General features: G+C 32.8%; 1 protein-coding gene across 1 annotated transcript in view; it reads right to left on the bottom strand.

The window, feature by feature from the left end:
* abcc3 (ATP-binding cassette, sub-family C (CFTR/MRP), member 3) overlaps positions 1 to 25167 on the bottom strand; it is a 76128-nt gene that overhangs the window by 13778 nt on the left and 37183 nt on the right. The window contains 17 exon segments of the mRNA XM_058792875.1: positions 1508 to 1818; positions 3677 to 3884; positions 5240 to 5390; positions 6424 to 6535; positions 7503 to 7686; positions 7863 to 8030; positions 10072 to 10248; positions 10329 to 10455; positions 11653 to 11719; positions 11895 to 11982; positions 13661 to 13807; positions 14037 to 14240; positions 15141 to 15233; positions 16641 to 16802; positions 20243 to 20420; positions 21696 to 21929; positions 24936 to 25067. Of these exon segments, the coding sequence (XP_058648858.1) occupies positions 1508 to 1818; positions 3677 to 3884; positions 5240 to 5390; positions 6424 to 6535; positions 7503 to 7686; positions 7863 to 8030; positions 10072 to 10248; positions 10329 to 10455; positions 11653 to 11719; positions 11895 to 11982; positions 13661 to 13807; positions 14037 to 14240; positions 15141 to 15233; positions 16641 to 16802; positions 20243 to 20420; positions 21696 to 21929; positions 24936 to 25067 (2743 nt within the window).

Here is a 25167-nt window from a genome sequence, read left to right as displayed (position 1 = left end):
ACTCAAACAAATCATTGCTCTCACATACAGAGAGCATACATGCACCATTTAGTAACTCGTGATGAATTGACTGGAGAAGTGTGGATGTGTTTGATGATCAGCAGAGGGCGCTGGTGAAGCACGAGGATCCGACACACAAACCAGAGACGGACAGACACTCCCAGAGTCCCTGTGTGCATGTGTGCGTTTGTGTGATGGTTTGTGCTCATGAATGGGTGTGACTGTGAAAGCAAACAGCAGCAGAAGTCAAAGCAGGAAGTGGGCAGCGGGTGCTGAGGGAGGAACAGGAAACAAGCTCTTGTACACGCCGGGAGACAAGACACATGAGACACGAGACACAGCTTTGCTCACACCACGTGAAAATCTGACCTTTAGGATCTGTGTGTTCACACACTGTTGTGCATAAACCGCATCTAAAACTACTGATTTTTCATTTACTGTTTACTACATACAGAAGACTGCAAATATTATTTTCTTACTCAGTATTTCTGTTGTTTTCCACAATAAATATCAGAAAATTCTTAAATAAAGATACATTTACATAGAAAAAAATGTAGAAAACAGAGAACATTTTACATAGAAAATTTAGAAAAATCAAGTCTTTTTTTGAAAATACATCAAAATGAATTAAGTTTAAGCTTAACACGAAAAAAAAATAAAATATAAAATTAAAATTTTTAAAATAACAGTCAATGGGGTCAGAAAAATAAAATTAATTTAATATAATATCATTTAATTTAAAATACTTTTTTTTTACCACCACTGACAAATTATAAATTGTTGCAGAAAGTTAGTTAATTATATAATAATAAATTATTATTATTATTACTACAATATATATATATATAGTATAATAATAATTTAAGGTTAGAAAAATAAACTTTATAATTCAAAGTGAAAACTATAGTTTATTTTACTCCCCACTGACAGATGATTTCTCTTGTTTTAAGCTTAAACTCGTTTAATTTTGAGTCAATTTGCTACTCTAGAAATGTAATCAAATAGGACAGAAAATGTAAAAAAATTATTAAAATTAATATACTAATTAAAATGACATATGATAAAAATTTCTTTCTGGAAGGATCTTATTTAAGTCCTAATAAAATCAAATCATTGTTTACTTGCATTAAAAGCAGATGAATGTTTAAAAAAAAAAAATTTTGCAGTGTATGAGCAAAAATGACAGCTGTAGAGAAATAATGCACACTTTGTGTGATTTTATATTGACGTGTCCTAACTGACAGAATAAATGTAAATGCAAAATGTTAAAAAAACCAACAAAAACTAAGAAATCAGATTTTTCCCGCTGTCTGAACAAAGCCATATAGACATAGAGGAAGAATAGAGGAAGAAATCACACAGGTTACACAGACGTGTTACTCTGACGTCTCTGTACCATATCCTGGAAAGCACACGCTCAAATGCTCCTCGAAAGGGAACTGAAATGCAAACGTTATCCCGCTTTCATCCAGAATCGGTGTACAGCTGCAAAAAAGGGGAAAAATACCTGCACAAAGATGTAAATGAAAGCCAGAGGGCCAATGACCAGCGCGAATATGGGTGTACTGCAAATGATAACAATCATGGTGGACAGAGAGGCAAAGAAGGTGCCCAGGAACATGAGGATGGTGGACGGGAGGACCTCATCGATCACGTAAATGTCCTTGGAGAAGCGGTTGATGATCCGGCCTATGGGGGTGGTGTCAAAGAAAGACTGGGGCGTGTGAAATTTGTTGTCCAGCAGGGTCTGATGCAGCTTGCGTGCGGCCTGGATTTTCCCCAGAGCCAGAGTAAAGGAGGAAAACATAACCAGGACGCCTGTGTTAGAAAGACCAGAGGAGGGGCACAGCGTCACTACACTACACACGCCTGCAGGGGATTGTGGGATACGGGAGAGCTACAGAGCGGGAGTCAAACAAGAGCACAGTCCTCACCACAAATACACACAGGGGCCGAGTTCACATAAAAACAACAGGTCTATGAGAGCACTCGACTTCAGCGGAAAACAAAGGAGAAACTACGAGGAATCTTAACGCAAGATTGATCGACCAATAAAGTGGAGTCAATGTGTTCACAATAGAGGATAAAAACGTCCTTTTTTAAACACATGCGCCTAGTTTTTGCAATTGGTTATTCATTTTGTCAACTGTTTTTTAATTTAGTCATTATTTAAGCAATAAACAGATGATATCGTCCGCTGGTGTGGACGCTAATATCATTATCTTTATAGTTATCGTTCTTGGTGTGAATGGGCCTTTAGTTTTTATCATATTTAGTCAACCTGTCCTGTTTTTTGTTTAAAAAACGTACGTTTGCCGATGTTTTAAGGTCATCTGCCCTTTTTCTGCAGTGTAACAGAGAATGCATGTGAATGGTTGCCAGGTTGCGAAGATAAAGTGAAACACTGCACAGAAAATGTGTCATTTCGAGTTAGAAGCTCTGATGGGGGATTTAAACTCATCTGGCAACACCAATCATTCAAACACATGGAGGCCTGTCAAGATCAATTTTGGATATGGAGAGTTTTTATTTTTTAAACTGCATTTTGGTCTCTGCTTTTTTTTTTACTCATGTTAATAAAGCCACTATAATGTTTATAATATTAGTTTTTATATTTATCATAGTTTTTGTTAACAAAATTAACAATTCTTGCAATGCACTCTTTGTTTTCACATTAGTTTCAAATGATATTTAACAACTTTTATACCACTTTTTACAAAAGGGACAGAATATAAATAGTTCATTTTTAAAATTGTTTATGATCCGTTGTACCAAAATGTTGGTCTAAATAATTTTTTTTTTTAAAAACCCTGTATTTTGTGATTTGGTTATTTTATATCAAAACTAAAGTTAACATCAAAGACAAAATTCATACAATTTAAATAAAATAACAAGCAATTTTTTTTTTTTTTGACAAAATCATTTGGTGTAACCAACAGGTAAATGCCACATTTGTGTACACATTAATAGCTTTTAAAAATATATTATTTTAAAGGTAAAAGAAAATGTATTTTCTTCTTGCAAATATTATGAATTAATTAATATTACAGTAATTACTAATCCATAAATATCACATTTTTGTGAAGTTGCACCACACAACCTTTTACAACCTGAACAAATCTTGCCTTTTTGTCGTAAAAAGTTAACTATTAAAAACATTTTAATATTTATTACATTTAATTATAAATACATAATTTTATATATTATAATCAATATAATTACAACATAATTAATATAATTGAATATTTTACAAGATTTCTTGACCTTGACATACAGTCATGACTAGTTTGTTTTTTTATGTAAACAAACATGATGTGCCAGTTTGAATATGCAGAATGAAGAATAACAGATTTTGAGCAAGTTGTGTCTTTTCTTTATGCTTAGAAGAGTTTTATGCTGTTTCTAAAGTTTGACAGACATGGTCACTTTAACAGAATCTTCATAATTTCTCCTTTTTAATTCCGCTGAAGCAGCATATGAGTTTGGAATGACATTCTGATGAGCAAATAGCAAAATTGTTTTGATTTTTGTGTGAACTGTGCCTTTATGGTGGCTGTGAATGAAATGATATGACCAAGTGTTCAGTCAGTATTTCTGTGGTTGGTTAAATAACACAATCAGACGAGACTCGTTAGATTAGCATTAGCGTGTCTGTGCTCAGAGTATCTGACCGTACCTTGTGAAATGCCCAGCGCGGCGTACACCCCCACCCTCATGGTTACTTTTTCCTGCGTCCGGTTGTGCTGCGCGTCGTTCGTCCATTCGCTCAGCCAGAAGTTTGCTCCGATGGAGGCGGCGCTCTGACAGCCGTACAGGAAACAGATGAAGAGCGACAGGAACGGCCCCACGGCCTTCGCATACTCCCAATACACCTTAAACTTCACCTGCAACACGCACAACACACAGACATCATGAGAAAACACTCTAAAGGAGTCAAAACAAGTGCATAACATTCTGAATATGCTGAGTATCTCAAACTAAATATTGTATTTATTACTAGCTGTTAGCTAACTTTTTTTTATCCCTATTCTTAAAATGTAGGACAACTTGAAATGGGATTCAAAACCCTGCTTTTTGCAATTTTTTGCAATCTGTCAGGATTGGTCCTCTCTCTCTCTCTCTCTATATATGTGTGTGTGTGTGTGTGTGTGTGTGTTTAAATAAAAAAAATTACAATAAATATTTTATAATATGGTGCTTTATTTATTTCATAGCATTAAAATGGGAAATAAATAAAGTTAAAATTCATGAAATTAAAATTGAAATAAATTTCTCAGGATGGGGACTATACATTTTATTAATGTCTTAATTTTAAAGTGAATATTTTTTAAAATGGGGCTCTGGTTACTTCATAGCATAAAAAAAGGAAATTAACAAAAACAGAATTCGTGATATTAAAAATTACAATTGAGAAATTTAAATTTAGAAAAATCTGTCTTACAATAAAAATGTTAAGTGTATTTAAATTTGTATTTAAATTATTTTATAGCAAAACATTTTATACATTTTTTTTAAAGTTACATTTTTTTTAAACATTTTCTTCTTGCAATATATATTTTATAATATGAGGATTTGGTCATTTTATTGCACAAAGACAAAAATTAAAATTGAAAAAAAAAAAAAACATTCTGTCAGGGTGGCCACTATAAATTTTTAATGTTGTTCTTGCAATAAATATTTTATAATATGGGATTTTAGTTTTTTATTTGAAAAAAGAGAAATGAACAAAGAAAATTCATGAAATGAAATTTTTAAATTGGATGGGTTGTATGTTAGGATGGGTACTTTTTTTTTAAACATTTTTTTAACATTCTTGCAATAAATATTTTATAATATGGGCCTTTGGTTATTTAAAAAAAAAAAAGAAAAAAAAAAGCGAGATTAAATAATTAATTTGAAATTAAAACTAAAAAATATCTGTCAGAATGGGTGCTATAAATATAATATATAGGTGGATTTTTGGGTTTATTTTTTTAATAACTGGGATAGCACAGTTGAATGTGAGACATTTAAGTCTAAAGTATTTGAATCTAGCTACTTTCCTGCTCTGTTAGCTTTAGCTTTAAGATGTTAGACATAATAATTTATCTAACATTTATAATACTTCATACTGTATGTGAGGGATAATTATTACAAAACTTAGTGTAATGTGCCATTATAGTCAGGTAGAGTTGTGTGTTGTGTTTATGTGGTTGTTCGGCTCTCGTCCTCCACACGAGGGCAGTCTGGAGTCACGAACCCGTCCGGTCTCAGTCGTCTCAGCCTGGATGAGCTTCTCCACCTTCGGCTCCTTCTCGGTCGGAGACTCTGGGTGCTTCCTCTCGCTGCAGCGCCGCCGGCGGGACATTTTCTTTGGGTTCTCCAGATCATTAGACATGATGCTCATCTGCCTACAACAGACAGAAGAGAGACGCACAGACTGATGGAACATCCGAACTCAAACACCCATGCATTCATACTGATGGAAATGAGATTTTCAGATGATTATTTTGGATATTTATATAAACCCCTGAAGATAATCATCGACCTCTTAGTAATAGGCACTTACATTCAAAATGTTTAATTCATGTGTGTTACGTGCCGCGTGTGTTTTTTCTTTTCCCTTTCTTATGTCTATCAATCTGTTCTCTAGTCTGTCATCATTGCTCTTAGGTCTCTGCTGGATGGAGGAGATGGCTGTCAATCATCATTAAGGGCGTCGTCTCTGCAGCCAATCCGATGTCATCCTGCTGTTTAAAGATCTCCCGGCGTGTCACGCTGAGTAGTTTTCTTTGGTTAGTTAGGTTAAAAGGCTTTTGGGAACTATTATTTTTGTTGATTTGACGCCACCTTCGTTCCTCAGTTTTTCCTAGTTTAATGTATTCTTATTATTTTTGCTTTCTAAATTATGCATTGTATATAGCTCACACATTGTCTAGTGGCTTTGGCTTAAATAGATTAAAACATTTAACTGAATTAAGCGTTCTTCCTGCCTGGTTCTTTCTATAGTCTCTATTTTCCCAGCAATATTGAATAATAATGTTGCGTTCCAATCCCTAGATCTTTAAAGATCGTAACAATGTGACAACGCTATTTTTTTATTTTATTTACACATAGTACTATGGAAGGCAAGTGTAATTTAGTAATTTTTTTTATTATTTAAACCAACTTTATTAATCCTGAAACATGCATGCATCTATAGGATGATGCTTATTTATAAACATTCAAATAGGAATAAATATAGCAGTTCAGTAGCATCCAAATGTCTTCTGTATATTCCTCTGAATGTGATATTAAGTGGATTTTAACTGGAAATACAACATGCAAATTGCATTGTATGTTTGCCGAGAGCCAAATTTGTCATCAGGAGAAGTGCTTGTAAAAGCAGAAGTCACAAAGCCAAAGCAACTGGCAGAGCGAGAGGCATTAAAAATGCATGTGTACCTCATGAACTGTCTGCGCGCCTCATTGACTACAGGCTCGTTATCCACCATATCTGTGTGATTACTGAGAGCATCTTCAGGAAACTCCTCCTCCTCATCATCAACCAATGAAACTGAAAAACCATCAGGAGTCAAAGTCAGAAGACCAAAACTAAAGCAATAATGTATCATAAATATATTATGACTAAGTAAATAACAAATATATGTAAATACAGAATTAATATTTAATAGTCAATTCATATTTTATGGTTGATTAATATTTTATAACATTGTAATATGTATTACAAATAAATATTTAATGATAAATTATAAATACACAAATAAAATTGATAAACAAAATAATAAATAAAAATTAAACGTTTTAATAAACATTTCATAATATGTATTACAAATAAGTAATAATGTATATATAAATATGTATTATGAAGAAAAATACATATATTTATTTAGAAATTTCTTTGTCAACCAACAAAACTGAAAAACCATTAAGTGTCAAAGTGAACTTATATAAGATCAAAATGAAAGTAATAAATAATTGAAAACAAAATCATAAAATGTATTTCTAATATGTATAAATAAATAAATAAATATGCAACCAACAAATAAATAATTATTTATTAATATGTATTATAAACAAATAAATACTCTCAATAATATAAATATATGAATAATAAATATTGCATAATATGTATTATAAATAAATATTTATAAATATATCAATTATAAACATTCAATGTGTATTATAAACAAATAAATACTATCTAAATATATGAATAATAAATATTTCATATGTCTTACAAATGAATGAATAAATAAAATGACATACAAATGTAAAATGATAAATACTTCATAATATATTACAACTAAATAAATTAAACAAAAATCTAAATATATGAATAATAAATATTTTAGAAAATGCGTTAAATATAGTTTATATATCTAATTTAATATTATATTTATATATATAATATTTTTTATAAATAAACTTTTATATAAAGATAAATAAAATATTTATATAAAGATATATAAGAACATATTTTATAATATGTATAATAAATAATTCATAATTCTGTTATGTACCGGTGATTTCATCGTCTTCGATGATATCCTCGAGAGAGTAGTTTCTGAGGAACTCTGCAAAAGCTCCATTCTGCTTGAGGAGATCCTGGTAGGAGCCCATTTCGGACACGCGTCCGTCCACCATCACCAGGATGTTGTCCACCTGCGGCAGGAAGCTGATCCCGTGGGTCACCAGTATCCGCGTCTGGAATAGGAACAGCACATCGCTTTACCCTGATCTGCTAAATCACATTACAGTCCTGACTGTAACGGACGAGAGCACATCACATACATGGGTCAATGTGAGACCATTGTCCTGACCACTGTTAGTTCACCCATATTATTTTCAGGGAACAGGCTCGGAAATAATCATGCACATACCTTTTCCTTGAGGGTTCCTTCAGGCCCAACGACTTTGTCAAAGATGTGTTTGGCGACGTGAGCATCGACGGCGGACAGAGGATCGTCCAGCAGATAGACGTCTGCTTCACTGTACAGCGCTCTGGCCAAACTCACTCTCTGCCGCTGACCACCAGACAGATTGATGCCCTGCACACACACCATTGACTTCACATGCTGATAACCACATAAACAGATTTGTAAGCAATAAGGTACGAGAGGCTGTGCTGTACTGTAAATAAGTCATGACTGAAGGGCATCGTTAGGCAGTTATTCACAATACAGTACGCCTAGTGTTATTGCTTTTATAAAACAGTTACAACACCATTAATAATAAATATTAAAATCAAAAATGTATGTATTGATATGATACTTTTTTGAAGTAAGTTGGTTAAATGCTGTCCTTCTGCTAAAAAAAAAACAATTCCTGACAGCAACAGTAAACGGCAAGAGAATGACAAATAAATTTAACATTTAACATGACAAATAAAAACAGAGAATAGGAGCTCTTCTCATCCGCTGTGTCATTAACATATTTAACACCAATGATATTTTCTCACACACATACATCTGCTTATCTTTCAGCATGAGAAAGTTTCTTTGAAGGGGAAGGGCGTTGTCTCAAAATAAAAGATGAACGACGCAACAAAACACCAGCAGGAGTCACTCGTACTTCTTTAAATAAATAACAGTTCATTTTTGCTGAAATATTTATAATACACGGAACAGTTTTGATGCTATATTATTGATTGTTTATGTTGCTAAGGGTCTTGCGCAGTGATACCCAGAACGGTAATAATCGTGCTTTATCGTGAACAAAACCAAAAACACAGCTGTTGACCAATCAGAATTGAGGACTGCAACTAACCGTTTTATAAACATATTTTTTATATCTGATGAGAAATTCCAAAGCCTAACTGCATTGTCTTAATTGCTCAGATGGTAAGAAAACCGAAAAAAAAAAAAAAAAATTATAATAATAATGAAAAATAATAAAAAAAAATATAATAAAAAATAAATAATAATAATAAAAACACATTCAAAAGTCAATAAACAATTAAAATCAGGTTAATGCACTGCACACATCTTAACTGCAATGCTTGAATTTTTTTAATTATTATTAAATAATATTAAATTCTATAACATGTCTTTTTATATAATTGCACACAGATACTAACCGTTACTACAAATGCTGTATTACAGTTAGGGCTGTCAATTTGTTAGTTTTTAATATGATTAATTACATGATATGCTTATGAATTAATCAAGTTAATTGCAAATAATCACTTGTATATATTATTATATGCTGAAAAAAAAAAACAAAGCCCAAAATCATGCTTTGTATTTGGTACTTGCATTCCTGAATTAGCTACTCAGAAAACCAATTATATATGTTTATATATGTATAAACATATAAGTATATATAATTTATATGCGTCAGGCGCATAATTAAATGTGTTAATTTCTTTTTTTAAATATTATTAAACAATATTTAATATAAAATAATATAAAAATATATTTTTATATGATTAATTCTATTAAATGAACATTTTCAACTAACAGCTTTAGTAACCATACAACATTATTTTATTTATTGAAAAAAAAAAATCATATGTAACAACTAAAATCTGATTAATGTTCTGCACACACATACAGTACCAACCTTTACTACAAAAGCTGTACTAAAAATGTCTGTCAAACAGTTACATCTGATTAATTATATGATATGCTGATTAATTAATCAAAATAATTGCAAATAATTGCATAAATGAATATCTGTTGAGAAAATTCCAAAAATATGCTTTGTATGTCATGTTTAGATGTGTTTTTTAAATATATAAAATATTAAGTACCATATAGTGTTAAATATTATATATAACATATTTTTATATAATTAATTGTATTAAATGGACATATTAAACAGACAGCCCTAGTTACCATACAGCACTATTTAATTAAAATATATAAATATATATATATATATATATATATATATATATATATATATATAACAATTATATATTTAAAAAAACAATTAAATAATTTGATTAAATGATTATGATTATGATTAAATGTGTGTGTTTTTAATTATTATTATTAAATAATATGAAATATTATAAAATGTATTTTAATATAATTAACTGTATTAAATGAACATGTTCAACTGGCAGCCCAGCTTATTCAAAAGCACCTTCTCTCCGATCTCAGTCTGGTCTCCTCCAGGAAGCACTTCCAGGTCAGGGGTCAGAGCGCAGGCCTCCAGCACGCAGCGGTACTTCTGCTCCGCGTACGGTCTGCCGAACAAGATGTTGTCTCTGAGCGTGGCGTTCTGGATCCAGGCCTGCTGCGGTACGTAAGCCACGGATCCCTACAGGAGGAGACGAGCGTCAAACACAGCATTCCCCTGATAAACCTTAATAAAGACTGATCTGGAGAAGAAATACACACCCGTATGGTGATCTGACCCTCCTGCTTCACCATCTCTCCCAGCAGGGCGGACACGAGCGACGTCTTCCCACAACCCACATGACCCACGACCGCCAGCAGAGAGCCCTGCGGCACCATCACATTAATGCTGCCGACACATCACACAGGTTACTCAGCACTGCTGTTAATCAGTCACTTCCCCTTTAAGGGAAGCACAATCATGTCTTAAAGCATCTTAAGGATAGCTTTTACTTGACTACTGGTTTAATTCTGTTATTTGTTTATTTAGTTTACATTTTATTATTTGTATTTTTGTTTTATATTTGATCATATTTATTTAGTTTTTTTATATATGTTTATTGTGTTCTATTCAATTTAGTTGTTTTTTATATTATTTTCTTATTTGATATTTTATTTTGTTTTATTAATTTATATTTATTTTGTTATAAGTTTCGGTTTGTTTTATTTTAATTATTTCATTTATTTTATTGTATTTTATTTTGCTTATTTTATATTTTCTTGTTTTATTTTATTTAGTTATTTTTTATTACTTTTATTTTATTTTATTATGTGGGTTTATTTATTTTTGATATATTTTTTGTCTTATTTTATTTTTGTCTTATTAATTTATTCTTCTGTCCTCACATCTCGTGTTGTCTTGTTTCTTGTGTTTTGCATTTGTTGTAAAGCTCTTTGAGAAAGCAACTTTTACAGGCACCATTTAAAATAAAGTTACTATCTTTGCTCTATGTTTTATTTGACACACAACAGCGTGTTTCTCAGTTACTGTGCACACGCACATATCCGTGTGAAAAGATGCATGCAAATGTTTTCACATAATTGTTGATATGTCAATAAGTTTGCACTTTTTTCTAAAGGATCAAATTTAAAAACCACATGTATGTGAAAATCACTTAGAAACATGAAAGGTGTCAGGCTAAAATGCCTCTTATATTGATACCGAACAAGTCATCTTAAAATCAGTCTTATGTATTTCAGAGGACTATAAATGTTGTTCTGCATAAATCTAGAGCAGCTTCAGCATAGAAATGCAGCTGAAATGCAGTAAAGGCCTCTATGAAAGTGGGTGTTTTGTTTAAATTACACTTGGCTTCGCTCTAACCGTGAATCAAAGGCACGTAAGCATATGTTTGCAACAGGAGGTTGTGCATGAAGCCCATATCTGGAGATAGTAGGTGTGCATTTTGCTAATTAGCATCTGCTGACACACTCTCCCTCATTTAGGATCCTTCAGATTCACCTGCATTAGATCATTTCTAAGCACATAAATAAGATCAGCTTCACACATTAAGATGAATGAGAGCCCGTGTTTTGTGAGTCTTACTTGTCAAGAGTGGCTTGGTCTTGTTTGGCCCATGAGAATTTCCCGTTTATGACACTCACGGCGTATTCTGACGAGAGAGAAAGCGTGAGTCAGCTAAACAGAGTCGTGACTCATTTTGGAGGAAAGGAAACTTGCAGACAGCAGAGATTTCACAATGACTCAGCATTAGAGGAGCTCGAGAGCAGAAACTGGAGTCGAGTTTGATTGTTTCAGCATGACGCTTTACTTCAAGAGTCTGTTACCTGAAGCGTTATTTCTTCTGTCCACACTCTCGGGATCCAGCTCATCGTGACTCAGGAAATCCTGGATGCGTTTCAGAGACACGCTGGCCTGATGCACAATCACACACAGAAACAATCAGACAGTGAAGTGGGAAAGAACTGCTTATTCTGTAGGAGCACAAAACATGATGAAGCTGATCTCACGCCAGGAATATTACGCAATTATTACATACTCCCAAAATCCCAATCAGTTTATTCAAACTGAGGAAAAGTTATTTTCTGCTTTAGTTCATTTTGACTCACTTTTTTATAAATATATATGTATATAGAATTTTTTTTTCTCAAAGTGAGGCAAAATTATTTAATTATTTTCAGCTTTCCTGATCAGTTTATACATACACTCCTGAACAAAATCTTAAAACCGGTGGAAACGTTACAAGTATTTGCATTTCACGCTGGTGGATCGTAACCAGGTTGTAATTACTGCTTCAAAATGCCAAAAGAAGAAACAGGAGCAAGAGACAAAAAATAGAGAACAGGCAGTTTATTGAAATCCAAGACCATATTTAAGACCACAGCCTTAAAAAGTTAAAATCTGTGAGATCAGGAGATCATGACAGTGTGACTGCCTGAAGGACAATGATATGAAAGCCATATTTTTGAGCAGATTTAAACTTTTTAAGGCTATGGTCTTAAATATGGTCTTGGATTTCAATAAACTGCCTGTTCTCTATTTTTTGTCTCTTGCTCCTGTTTCTTCTTTTGACATTTTGAAGCAGTAATTACAACCTGGTTACGATCCACCAGCGTGAAATGCAAATACTTGCAACGTTTCCACCAGTCTTAAGATTTTGTTCAGGAGTGTATTTTAATTAATTATAAATATATTAATTTATAATTATTTATTTATTTTCTGCTTGTCTGCCAGAATCTGTATGTATACAGTATATATATATATATATATATATATATATATATATATATATATATATGTTTTAAATAAAAGTATATATATATTTTTTCTTTAAATAAAATCTCTTTAATCTCTTTTTGACAACACATGACATATATTTTAATTTCATTTAATTACATGTATATACATCTGTGACCCTGGAGCACAAAACCAGTCTTAAGTCGCTGGGGTATATTTGTAGCAATAGCCAAAAATACATTGTATGGGTCAAAATTATCCATTTTTCTTTTATGCCAAAAATCATTAAGATACTAAGTAAAGATCATGTTCCATGAAGATATTTTGTAAATTTCCTAGCGTAAATATATCATAACTCAATTTTTGATCAGTAATATGCATTGCTCAGAACTTCATTTGGACAACTTTAAAGGCAATTTTCTCAATATTTAGATTTTTTGCACCCTCAGATTCCAGATTTTCAAATAGTTGCATCTCAGCCAAATATTGTCCGATCCTAACAAACCATACATCAATGGAAAGATTATTTATTCAGCTTTCAGAAGATGTGAGATAAATGACATAAATCTCAATTTTAAAAAATTGACTCTTATGACTGGTTTTGTGGTCTAGGGTCACATATATGTGTGTGTCATATATATATATATATATATATATATATACAGTTGTATTTTTGAGAACTTCTGCTGCTCTGTGTGACAGATACTGGCAGAAAAGCAGAAAATATTTTGGCCTTACTTTGGTAGTCACATATATGTATATGTAAATTAATTTTACACAATAGCGTCCATGATGTATATCTAAAGCTGGATTCAAGCTGTAATATTTCTGCAGTATTAAGGAAGCGGAGGCTCACTTGTACGATGCTGCTGATGACCTGTGGAAGCATGTTCAGCGGGAACCTCAAAATGTTGAACAGAGACAAAGACACAAAGGCCTTCTCTGCATCCAAGACATTCTTCACGTCCACAGTCACGAACACAGCAAACGTGGTCAGAGCCACCTGAAGCACATCACAGCACAAACATGACAGATTCAGACTTCAGCAAATGCGAAAAACTGAAACAAAGGCCCGTGTTTGGTGTGCACATTGAGCTTATTAATCGCATCGGCTGATGCACTTTTGAAACTCGACACCTAGATAGGGATCTACCACATCATTAGGCATATCAAAGATAAGCATTTTGCATTTCCGTCAGACACATGAAACCGCACAGAAAGCGATAAGTTACCATGAAGGGCGCGCTGGTCCAGGCCATGGTGGAGAGAGCGCTGAGATACGCCGTCTTACGCAGCACATTCAGCTCCTTCTGCCGGATCTGCAGGATCTTCTCCTTGAAGGACACTTCCCAGGCGTAGAGCTTCAGCACCTTTATACCGTTGAGAATCTCGTTCATCAGCTTGATGCGGTCGTCCTTATGCTTCATCTGCTCCACCTGTGCCGAGCAATGCAACGAGTTTTTATGCATATTTTGAATTACATTTTATTTTTATATTGTCCATTTAAATTTTAGTTAAAATTTTAGTCTTTTTGTTGTGCATTTCTGTAATTTTTCATATAAAACTGCATTTATTTTCATTTCAGTTTTAGTTAAGTACATCAAATTAAAATGTTGCCTTGCATGTCATTTAAATTTGAAAATAATGTTAAATTAATGAACTTAATTTAAGTTTTAATTTCATTTTCTGCCAAAATCAACATCCTGTGTGATGTAGCTCTAAAGGTTTTTTTTTTTTTTTTTAAACTGGAATATTTTTTAAAAAATATTAAAATAAAAAAAATAAAAAATGAGATTAAGTAAATTAAATAAAAATAAGAAATGATGCCTTGGCAACTAGATGGAATAAAGTAAGTGTTTTATATATTTCATTTCAAGTAACGCAAATGTTTTTTTATGGTTTTAGTTAACAATAATAATCATGACCATAACTGTTCAGCTTACTAAAGTAACCAAAATATTAGTGTTCAAACACTTAAATGTATTAATATAAACAAACTGCCAATAATATGCTGAGTTATTAAGATAGCATTGGCTAAATGTGAAAATTGACAATTAAGTTTTAATATTATTTTATTTCAGTATAAAAAACACAAAAATGTTTTATTTTTTATATATATACTTTTAATTAACTATAATAAGCCTGGTGTGGCATACAGACAGAAATGACTTCACACATGGTGTTTTGTTTCCAGTTTAATTTGTGATCTGTCTCTTTAAGAGGAAACTTCATCTAAATGTGAAAGTCTGATAAGCACGAGCTGTGAAAAGCTCAGAGCAGACGCAAACATTGATAAGCACGATAACTCAATGCAAATGAAGAGAAGAGAGCCAAACCTGGTAAGTTCTGGTCTTCATGGCGATGAAAGCATTGAATGGGATCAGCAAAACCATCACGGCCACACCGGCCAGAACAGATGGACCCAGATTCTGAACACAAGACAGAAAACTCTCAGAACGAAGAGCTCACGCATCTGTGTTTCTGTCAGACATCTCTTCAGTCCCCAGATTTTATACTGGACATCAAGCACTGACCCAACACAATAACTATCATAACATTTGCTAATTTTTTTTTAATTAGATTTATTTTTCATTTTCATTTTAGCTAAAGATTTAGTAATTTTGTTGTGTTTTTGACATTTTCATTAATTAATTAATTAATTTCATATTTGATTAAAATTTATATTTTTTTATGGTTTTAGATTAGGCTCAGTTAATGATCATTTAATTTTGTATTATTTTATTTTCATCTTAATTTTAGATAAGTTTTAGTAATTTGTTGTGTTTTTGTTTTTTAATGTCTCTATATTTTTATTAATTTTATTTTCTAATGTACTAATAAATTAAATTGCATTAAGAATGTTTCATGTATTAATAATTATTAATATTAACAATTAATTTATGAATTTTTCTTTAGTTTTAGTTATTTTAGTACTTCAACTTAAACTGAAACTTAAAATGAGAAATGTTGCCTTGGCATTGGCAACTAAATGAAATAAGTGAAATAAAAATAAGTTTCAATACTTTATTCAATTATTGTTTATTTTATTACAAGTAAAAACTGTTTTTTATTATTTATATTATGTATTTAATTTTACTTTTTAATTTTATTTTCACTTTCATTTTAGCTAAAGTTATAGAAATTTTGTTGTTTTTGTCATTTGTATTATTTTTTAATGTCTCTATACTTTTATTAATTTAATTTATTAATTTAAGAATGATTAATTTATTAATAATAACATAATTGTAAACAGTTAATTTATTTATTAATTTTCTTTAGTTTTAGTTATTCTAGTACTTCAACACATGCAGTTTCAGTATTTTATTTCAATTAATTAATTTTTTAATTAAGTTTTTTTTATTTTTTTATGGTTTTAGATTAGGTTTCAATAATGATAATAACCCTGATCAACAATATTATTAACATGATATTGGCTGAACAAGAAAATTGACCATTTTAAACTAAATGTCTTGAATTTCAATGGTTTCATGCTCTCGGCAATCAATAATTCAAGGTGATCAACACAAACCATTCTTTTACATTTCTTTACAGTTTTGTTCATGCTTTTTAAGACATGTTCCCTTACATACCGCCTTAATGTAAAAAAATTAAATAAACAAAAATCTCTTTTAAAAGCCTTCGAGCCTATTTATTTCACTAATAACTATGCATGATTACATGCCCAAAAGCATTTAAGATTTGCATTCAGCATCTCTTTTCAGAACAAAACCTGCCACACATTTTATAAGAGAAACATTCTGTATGAATATGATTATCGTTTGAACAACAGAAGGCAGAGGAAGCATGTAAATGTATTGAAATGTGTGGCACTGTACCCGCCAGAGGAAGAAGAGCGCCAGGATGATCTGCAGCGGTGCCGACCACAGCATGTTCAGGAAGGTGGTGAGATCCATGAAGCGCTGAGCGTCCACAGACATCAGGTTCACCACCTCACCCACCGTCGACGAGCGCTTGGCCTGGTTCGTGATCACTAGAGACTGCAGAGACACCACAAACTGTCAGAATCTGCACAGTATGCATCGGTGATTCTGCTGCTGAAAATAAATAACAAATCTGTAACGCTTCCACAAACCAGCATAAACTGGAAAAATCTCTCTTTTCATTCTCATAATACAAAACAACTAATAATTAAATTTTAACTTTGATTTCAGATTGATTTTATCAAGCTTTTTTAATGATAATTCAATTTAAAGTGGCCAAAAAAGGTTAGCGATTAATAATAACGAAGCTGTAATACAATGCCACACAACAACAAAGTGCCAAATCATTAATTCAATTTCAAGCTGCTAAAAATGTTATAATAATAAATAATATCTCTGTAGTTGTCAAACATGTTTCCACAAACAAACATATAAAGTTAAAATCTTTCTTTTCATTGTCACAATCCAATAACAATTAATAATTTAATTTCTACTCCAATATCAACTCTATTTTCTGAATCTGTAATTTAAAGTAGTTGCAAAAATTCAGTAATAAATGATAATAAATAATATCTCTACAGTTGTCAAACAGGTTTCCACAAACCAGCACAGATTCTAAAAAATATTTATTTTTCATTGTCACAATCACAAACTTTGATTTTAACTAGATTTTTCATTAGCAATTCAATATAAAGTGGTTAAAATTGTTTTCATAATAAACAATAATACATAATATTTCTGTAGTTGACAAACAACTTTCCACAAACCAGCATAAACTGTAAAAATATTTATTTTCATTGCCATAATGCAAAAATAACAACTAATTTAATTTCTACTTCGATTTCAACTAGATTTTGTTATCGTCAAATCAATTTAAAGTTTATAGCAATAAATAATAATAATAATAATATCTCTGTAGTTGTTAAACAGGTTTCCACAAACCAAAACAGTGTAAAAATAGTTATATTTATTGTCATAATGCAAAAACAAAGCCATTATTAATTTAGCATAATTCTGTAATAAATAATAATAAATACATAAAATGTAGATTGTAACTTTGACACAACTATTTAGGGATTTAAATTTTTAAAAAATCATAAAAAAGAGCAAATAATCCTGTTTTACATTTTCGTTAAATATATATATATATTTTTTTTTTACAGTGTAACAGTTTCTGACTTCCTTTGCAGCTTATGTTCCATAGAAGGTCTAATCCAACAGAGCAATAAAAACCTAAAAAAGTTTCTACCGAAAAAAATTGTAAACAAAAATGTGTACTATGTTTTGTGTACTGTCTATATCTCATGCTACATGACCATGGTAGCCCTTCAGTACCACAGTATACTGTATATCAAAGTAGTCAATGCATTGAACTGTTGATGCATTTCAATGCTTTTTCTAATGCAATATCCTGCAATGAAGCAGAATTTAAGGAATATTTCTGGTGACAGACAAACACACCCACGAGTTCAGCAGCATTAAATTATTACCCAGATCTGGGTAAAAGTGCACGTGTTTGAACAGCAGTCACACATACACCACACCTAAAACAACTCAAATCCTTATTCTATTCTATTCTTTTACTCGTGTGGAGTAGAGCAGAGGCCAGACGGCAAAATCACACAAAAGCTGGAGTTTATTTAAATCACTGTGTCATCGTGTCTCTAAACACAATGTCATGCTGGAATTAACATTAAAACGCAGCTTTAGAAGTTAATATATTGTTTCATTTATTCTGCATATCTTATTTTTTATTGCATTTTTTAAATACTTGTTAAACTGAGAGTGCAAGTAAAATACAAATAATGCTTTCTAACTGTACTGTCACACAGAATAAGCATGTTTTCCACCACTGTGTGTATTTAATGTGAAGAAATTCAGCCTTTATCACGCAACATGCCCCAGAAGGTTTAATGCTTATACTGTAAATGTAATTCTCACTTCTGACAGTCACAGCAATATAGTCATAACAGGAATAACACATTCAAGTCCAAGTATCTGTTGATATAAGCTCAAGTTTTCCTTGAGGCTGAACGCACTTTCTCTGACACGTACCGCGTGAACCCATCATTTATAATAATAAACGGTCAAACTTGTAATACAAGAGCAAGTTCATTTGAGTTTCGAAATGTACAATTTATAATAAAATGTAATAAAATGATTCCTCACTATTCAACCCCTATTAATTTTTTTGTTTCCGCCACAGAATAAAACATAAAACTGGTCACTCACAATTCTGACTTTTTTCATGCAATTGTGTTTATAAATATTTCTGAATTGCAAGAAAAAAGTCTGAATTGTGAGATAAAAAGATTTAAAAATGTATAAAAAATAAAAATACAATAAAAATGTATCCCATGGCAGGGGAAAAAATTCCATAGGTTCCAGACCTGTATGCAATATTTGTACTATGTACTATAATATTTAGAATAATTATATACTATTATAGTTTTTTTTTGTAATATTTTGAATTAAATTTCTTTTTTTTTATTTTCACTTAGATTTCAGTTAAAGTTTTAGTAATTTTGTTGTTTTTGTCATTTGAATTATTTTTTACTTTTTAAAAATATATCTAGATATTTTTTTATTAATTTTTATTAATTTATAATCAGTGAATTCTCAAAGAATGTGATTTCTCATTTTTCACCCCTATAAATTGCTTTAAAGGGGTCATATGACGTTGCTAAAAAGAACATAATTTTGTGTATTTGGTGTAATGCAATGTGTTTATGCGGTTTAAGGTTCAAAAAACACATTATTTCCTACATACGGCACATTATTGTTGCTCCTCTATGCCCCGCCTTTCTGAAACGCGTCGTTTTTTAACAAAGCTCATCGTTCTGAGAAGCAAGGCATGCTCTGATTGGTCAGCTATCCAGTGCTGCACACACTCGAATATTTGGGTTGAACTGTTCTGGAACAGTGTTGTAAATACAACTTAAGCACTGATTTCTAGTTGTGTCCTCTTTTGGAAGCCCAAACAAAGTAGTTTCGCTTTCACAACGAAACACAGCGTCTCCAGGATATGGCGCCGGTGGCAGCATCAATACTACAGCGAGAATAATAGTTCTGCCTTCTTTCATTGCGTATACATTTGGGCGGTGTTTTGCAAATCTCCCCACACCGTGACGTAGACATGTGGGGACGTGTTTGAATGAGCCGTTTTAGGTGGGCGTGGTCGAGTCTTAAATTTTATATAGAATATCTCTGGTTTTGAGACTTTAGTCTTTGCAACTTCAAGGATCTCATCTATGCACAAACAGCTTTTTGAAGAATGAGGAGTCTAACTGTCTTCCATTGTGGTCCACAAAAAAAAGGTTTGCAAGTCATTTTCATTTTTGAGTGAATGATCCCTTTAAACCCACACCACTTTTGGTCAGTCACCTCACTGCAAAGACTCTTCTGGTCGGCCACCACTAACCAGCATGAACCAGTCCTGACAGAACATAGATTTGTGCTGGTCTGAGTTCTCAGAGAGACATCTATCTAGTGTGTACCTTCCTGTAAATGGCTCCGATGATCCCCGTGCGCAGCCTCATGCCTGTGACAAAGCAGTACTGAAAGTGCTGATGTAAGATGAGGGTCTGTAAGAGGGAAGTGCCGAACATCAGGAACGCCAGCGAGTAACCCCACCACAGCGGGGCATTGGACTGTTTGGTGAAGTCAATCAACATCCTGACAATGAAAGGAGAATCACTTTAAAAACACACCTATGTGCATCGTGGTTTCCATATATCACCAACTGTAGTTTGGGATTGGAAGGTTTTTTTGAAAAAAGTCTCTTCTGTTCACCAAGGCTGCATTTATTTGACAATGTGAAATATTATTACAATTTAAAATAACTGTTTTCTATGTGAATATATTGTGATCAATTTGTTCCTGTGATCAAAGCTGAATTCTCAGCATCATTACTCCAGTCTTCAGTGTCACAAGTAAGATATAAAAGGGAAAAAAAAGAAAAATAAATTATTTTTGTTCTGCATTAAACTGATTGAAAGTGATAGTAATGGCATTTATAATGTTACAAAAGATTTTTATTTCAAATAAATGCTGTTCTTTTGAACTTCTGTTCATCAAAGAATCCTGAAAAATAAAATGTATCACAGTTTCCACAAAAATATGAAGCAGAATAACTGTCTTCATCAGAAATGTTTGTTGAGCAGCAAATCAGCATATTAGAATGATTTCTGAAGGATCATGTGACACTGAAGACTGGAGTAATGATGCTGAAAATTCTGTTTTGATCACAGCAATAAATGACATTTTAACATACAGTATATTCACATAGAAAATAGCTATTTTAAACTGTAACAATATTTACAATTCTACTGTATTTTTGATCCAATAAATGCTTAATTATTTCAAACCTTTGACCAGAAGTGCATGATTCAAAACAGTAAAAAGGACTGTAGAGAAACATATTTGCATTCTGTTTGCATTGCAAAACACAGGCAGAGAGTGTGAAAAGCATATGTGAGGAAAGTAAAACAACATGCAAACGATTTTGCAGGCTTCTATGGAAAACAGGAATATAAAGATCATTTTTACACCACCTTCCATCTAATCAGCATACTTCATGTTTGCTCTTCCTGTTATAAGCAAAGGAAATAAATCCATGCGTGTAATAAAGCCCAGGTCTAGGTAAATATTAAAGGAACAGAGCAGCTATTGTGTCGCTCATTATCAGACAAACAATTACAGCTGTTCATATTAAATCAATCCCTTTAATATATTAATTATGAATCACAATATCAGCAGCTACCATTAATGAAATCAGAAGCTCATCTTAACCCTGTGAACATCTACTGTAAATAACCAGCGCAATAGAGCGAGTAAACCTCACTTACTGGCAGCTTTATCGTGATGTGTGCGATATCACTACCTTCCCTATCGTAAAATCATAACTAATTATGACTATAGTGTTCCTCTCTGGCTGGGAATGGGCTTCACCTGAGCAGCTGAGGGTTCACGAAGGTAATGAGATCCTGCAGCAGTTTGAAAGCGGAGCCGATGAGGAAGTAGGGCCCGAAGGCCCTGAGAAGGGCCCGCAGGAACGAAGGCTTCGGTGCCTCCTTCTGTTTGGACAGCAGAACCTCCTCCTCCTCCAGACTGGCGCTCACGTGGTTGGGTTCAGCACCCGGGCCTGCCTTCCTAAACGCAGCCTGCTCCTTCACGCTCGGCTCACTGCACAGAAAAACAAGAACGGCTGCCCTTCTGAAGCTGAAATGACTCTTCTTGCAGCAGCAGCAATGTCAAGGTCACGGGTTTGATTCCCAGTGAATGCATGAATTGAACAAATGCACAGCTGAATGCAATGTAAGTCACATGAGTGTAAATGCATTAGGTTTGGGAAATCAAAACGCTTCTGTACTTGAGAGCCACCAAAACCACCTGCAAAAAGAACAGTTTCTCACACTGAGCACGTTTACATGCACACCAGTAAGCTGATAACTCACAAATATCAGCTTATTAAAAAGAAAGAGTCTGCTTTTGTGATATATTTCCTTCTTTCTGTACAAAACGTTTGCTCTGTCTAGATGCGCTTAAATCTGCACTAACGATGCGGTTCTGTCACGTATCACACATGCGCACTTCAATAAGATGACAGAACGCGGGTTATGGCGTTTACATGGCATGCGAAATCGGGGTACAAGGCAAAAAAACTACCTGTGTCGACTGGTTTATGCTTACACTGTTTATGACCTTACTCCGATAAAAGAAAATGGGTTACCACGTTTACATGAGCATGTGCGTTTTCAGCTTATTAAGCATAGTCGGCTTAAAGGGGTCATCGGATGCCCATTTTCCACAAGTTGATATGACATACACTATATTGTCAAAAGTATTGGGTCACCCCCTTCTAATGAACTGGTTTGACCACTTTAGTAATTTCCATGAGTACAAATCTTAATGTTTAAGCATATAATGATATTCTAGGGAATTGTGTGCTTCTAATTTTAAAGCAACAGTTTGGACAGGACCCTTTTCTAATCTAACATGACAATGCCTCTGTGTATAAGGCAAGGTTCAAAAAGAAATGATTGATTTAGTCAATGTGGAAGAACTTGACTGGTCTGCAGAAAGCCAAGTCCTGATCCAAGCTGAACACCTCTGGTGTGACTTTAAATGCAGATCTTGAGCCAAAAACTCTTTACCAAACACCAATGACTTGTACATATGAGTACAGTCATTTTAGACACTTCCAAAACTGTTGCAACAGAGATGGAAATACAATTTTTAAATACATGAATTATGTTTCAATCTTTGTTGCCACAGTTTTGGAAGTGCCTTTTTCTGTTCTAAAGAAGGGGGTGTCCCAATACGTTTGTCCATATAGTGTATGCACAAGTCATTAGTGTTTTCGTCACAACCCTGTGAACATTTAAACATTAAAATACACAACACAGAATTTCTGGAAAAAAAAAAAAAAAATCATAGGGCACTATTATTGGGCATTAAATTGTTTTGATGAATTCAATTAATTAGGAGTGCTGACAATCGATTAAAAAATAACTAATCACATTTTTCTGTAATTAATTACAATTAATTGCATTTATATTGTCATAATTTCACACTGAATCTCAAAACTAATGTAGAAAAAACAAAGACGGTATATTTTAAATATGTGTTTAACGGTATCTTTTTACTAAGTAGCCTATTATTAATGAAGGCATTATCATTAATAGCAATACTGCTACTGATGTCTCTATTAAATGCATTTTCCCCTCAATTTTAGCTATTAATTATAGAAATTCAACATTACAGTATAACTGAAAGCCATTATTTTTAACATGCAACAGGCTTTGAAAAATATTACAACTTTTAATTTAAGTGAACTATCTTCACATAAACTACACATTTAAATTATATTTCAAATATTTAAATTATATTTTTAAACTATACATTTTCTTTTGTTCTTTGATTTCCATCAATGACAGACAGCAGCATGTTTCACTTTAAAAGCAGCGCTGTCTCTAAAACTTGATGCACATAACGTGGATCTGACAGATATCCGTTTTCTCCCCGTTCTTTACAGTCATTTAGGACTTTTTAGCTCATTTAAGAGCGTTTACGAGGTCACTCACCATTAACCACGTTAATTTTGACAGCCCTATTAATTAGATATGCTGTTTGATTACTAAAAACTAGGGATGCACGATATTATCGGAGCAATATTGGAATCGGCCGATAATGGCTTTAAATGTAAATATCGGCATCAGCCTGATATGAAAAATTATGCCGATATGTCTCGCCGATAAGAGGAATAGGTTAACTCACATGTGCTCAGGGTGTGCTAGTGATTAGATCATGTCAGCAGTGTGGTTCATTCTTGAAGCAAAGTTTTGTCTGAAAGATGATTAGATTCACTCTTTTGGATCGCTGCATTTAATCTGTGAAAGCACGTATGCGTTCGGTGTGTGATAGAGTAAACAGTAATAGCACGTGCAGTGGCAGCAGTGGCCAAGTATATATCGCTGCAGCCTGGAGACCTCCAAGTGGGAGGGACTTATGCCGCAAGTATGTTGGGACAGCTCCAAGTGGGAGGGTAGGTTTAGGGTTGGGTTTGGTGTAGGCATATTAACAAGGCCCAACCCATCTGGAGCTGGCTCCTACCTCCGTTTATACCTATTGGCAGCAGTGACAGCCTCCCCGGGTCCTAATGCCCGTTCAGCAAGAAGTTTTAATGTAGGGGGCGCTGTTGTCCTACTTCTAATTAAATTAAAAGTAAAATAGCCTACACAAATAACATTTAGACTGTGTTTGTGATTAAATAAAGAAGTAATTGATGTCATAAAATAATGAGACCTAATTTGTTTTTGTTAAACTGTTAATTAATTGTAGGATTAAATTGTATACATTTTATGAGTTTTTTTTATTAATTAGACATGCCTCTTGATTATTAAAATTTAATTTAACAATTCAAATCAAAAAATTAACACAGAAAAAAAATGAATTTGTAAAAAAAATAAAATGAAAAAAAAAACAGAATTTGGGAAAAAATAAAACAGATTTCATAGGGTCCCATTCAACTAAATAAAGAATTAAATAGAAAAATTCTGGAGCTTAGTGTTACTTACTGTAAACAAGAAATGGCGTTCACAACCTATTTAACTTACACAATGTGGCAGTGATTGTGAAATCTTTGCCACAGAAAAAATGAAAATCTTCATTTTCTGTTTAAGCCCATACCTCTGTGCTTTGGATTTCTCCACCTCCCATTCATTGAGCAGATTGGGAACCACCAGCTCTGAACCGTCTTGCTTGTTCAGCGACCAGAGATCTTTATTCTCCAGTGGAGATCTATAGCCTTTGATCGCCATGCTGTAAAACACAAACAAAAATCTGTCTTAGACACATCTTTAAACAAGAATACTGCTGGAATTGGACAGTCATTTTTCAGTGCTTTTATTTTTGTTTTTTA

Source organism: Onychostoma macrolepis, chromosome 12 (assembly GCF_012432095.1).
Source record: "Onychostoma macrolepis isolate SWU-2019 chromosome 12, ASM1243209v1, whole genome shotgun sequence".
Taxonomy (NCBI): Eukaryota; Metazoa; Chordata; class Actinopteri; order Cypriniformes; family Cyprinidae; genus Onychostoma; species Onychostoma macrolepis.
This window is presented reverse-complemented; position numbering and strand designations above follow the sequence as displayed.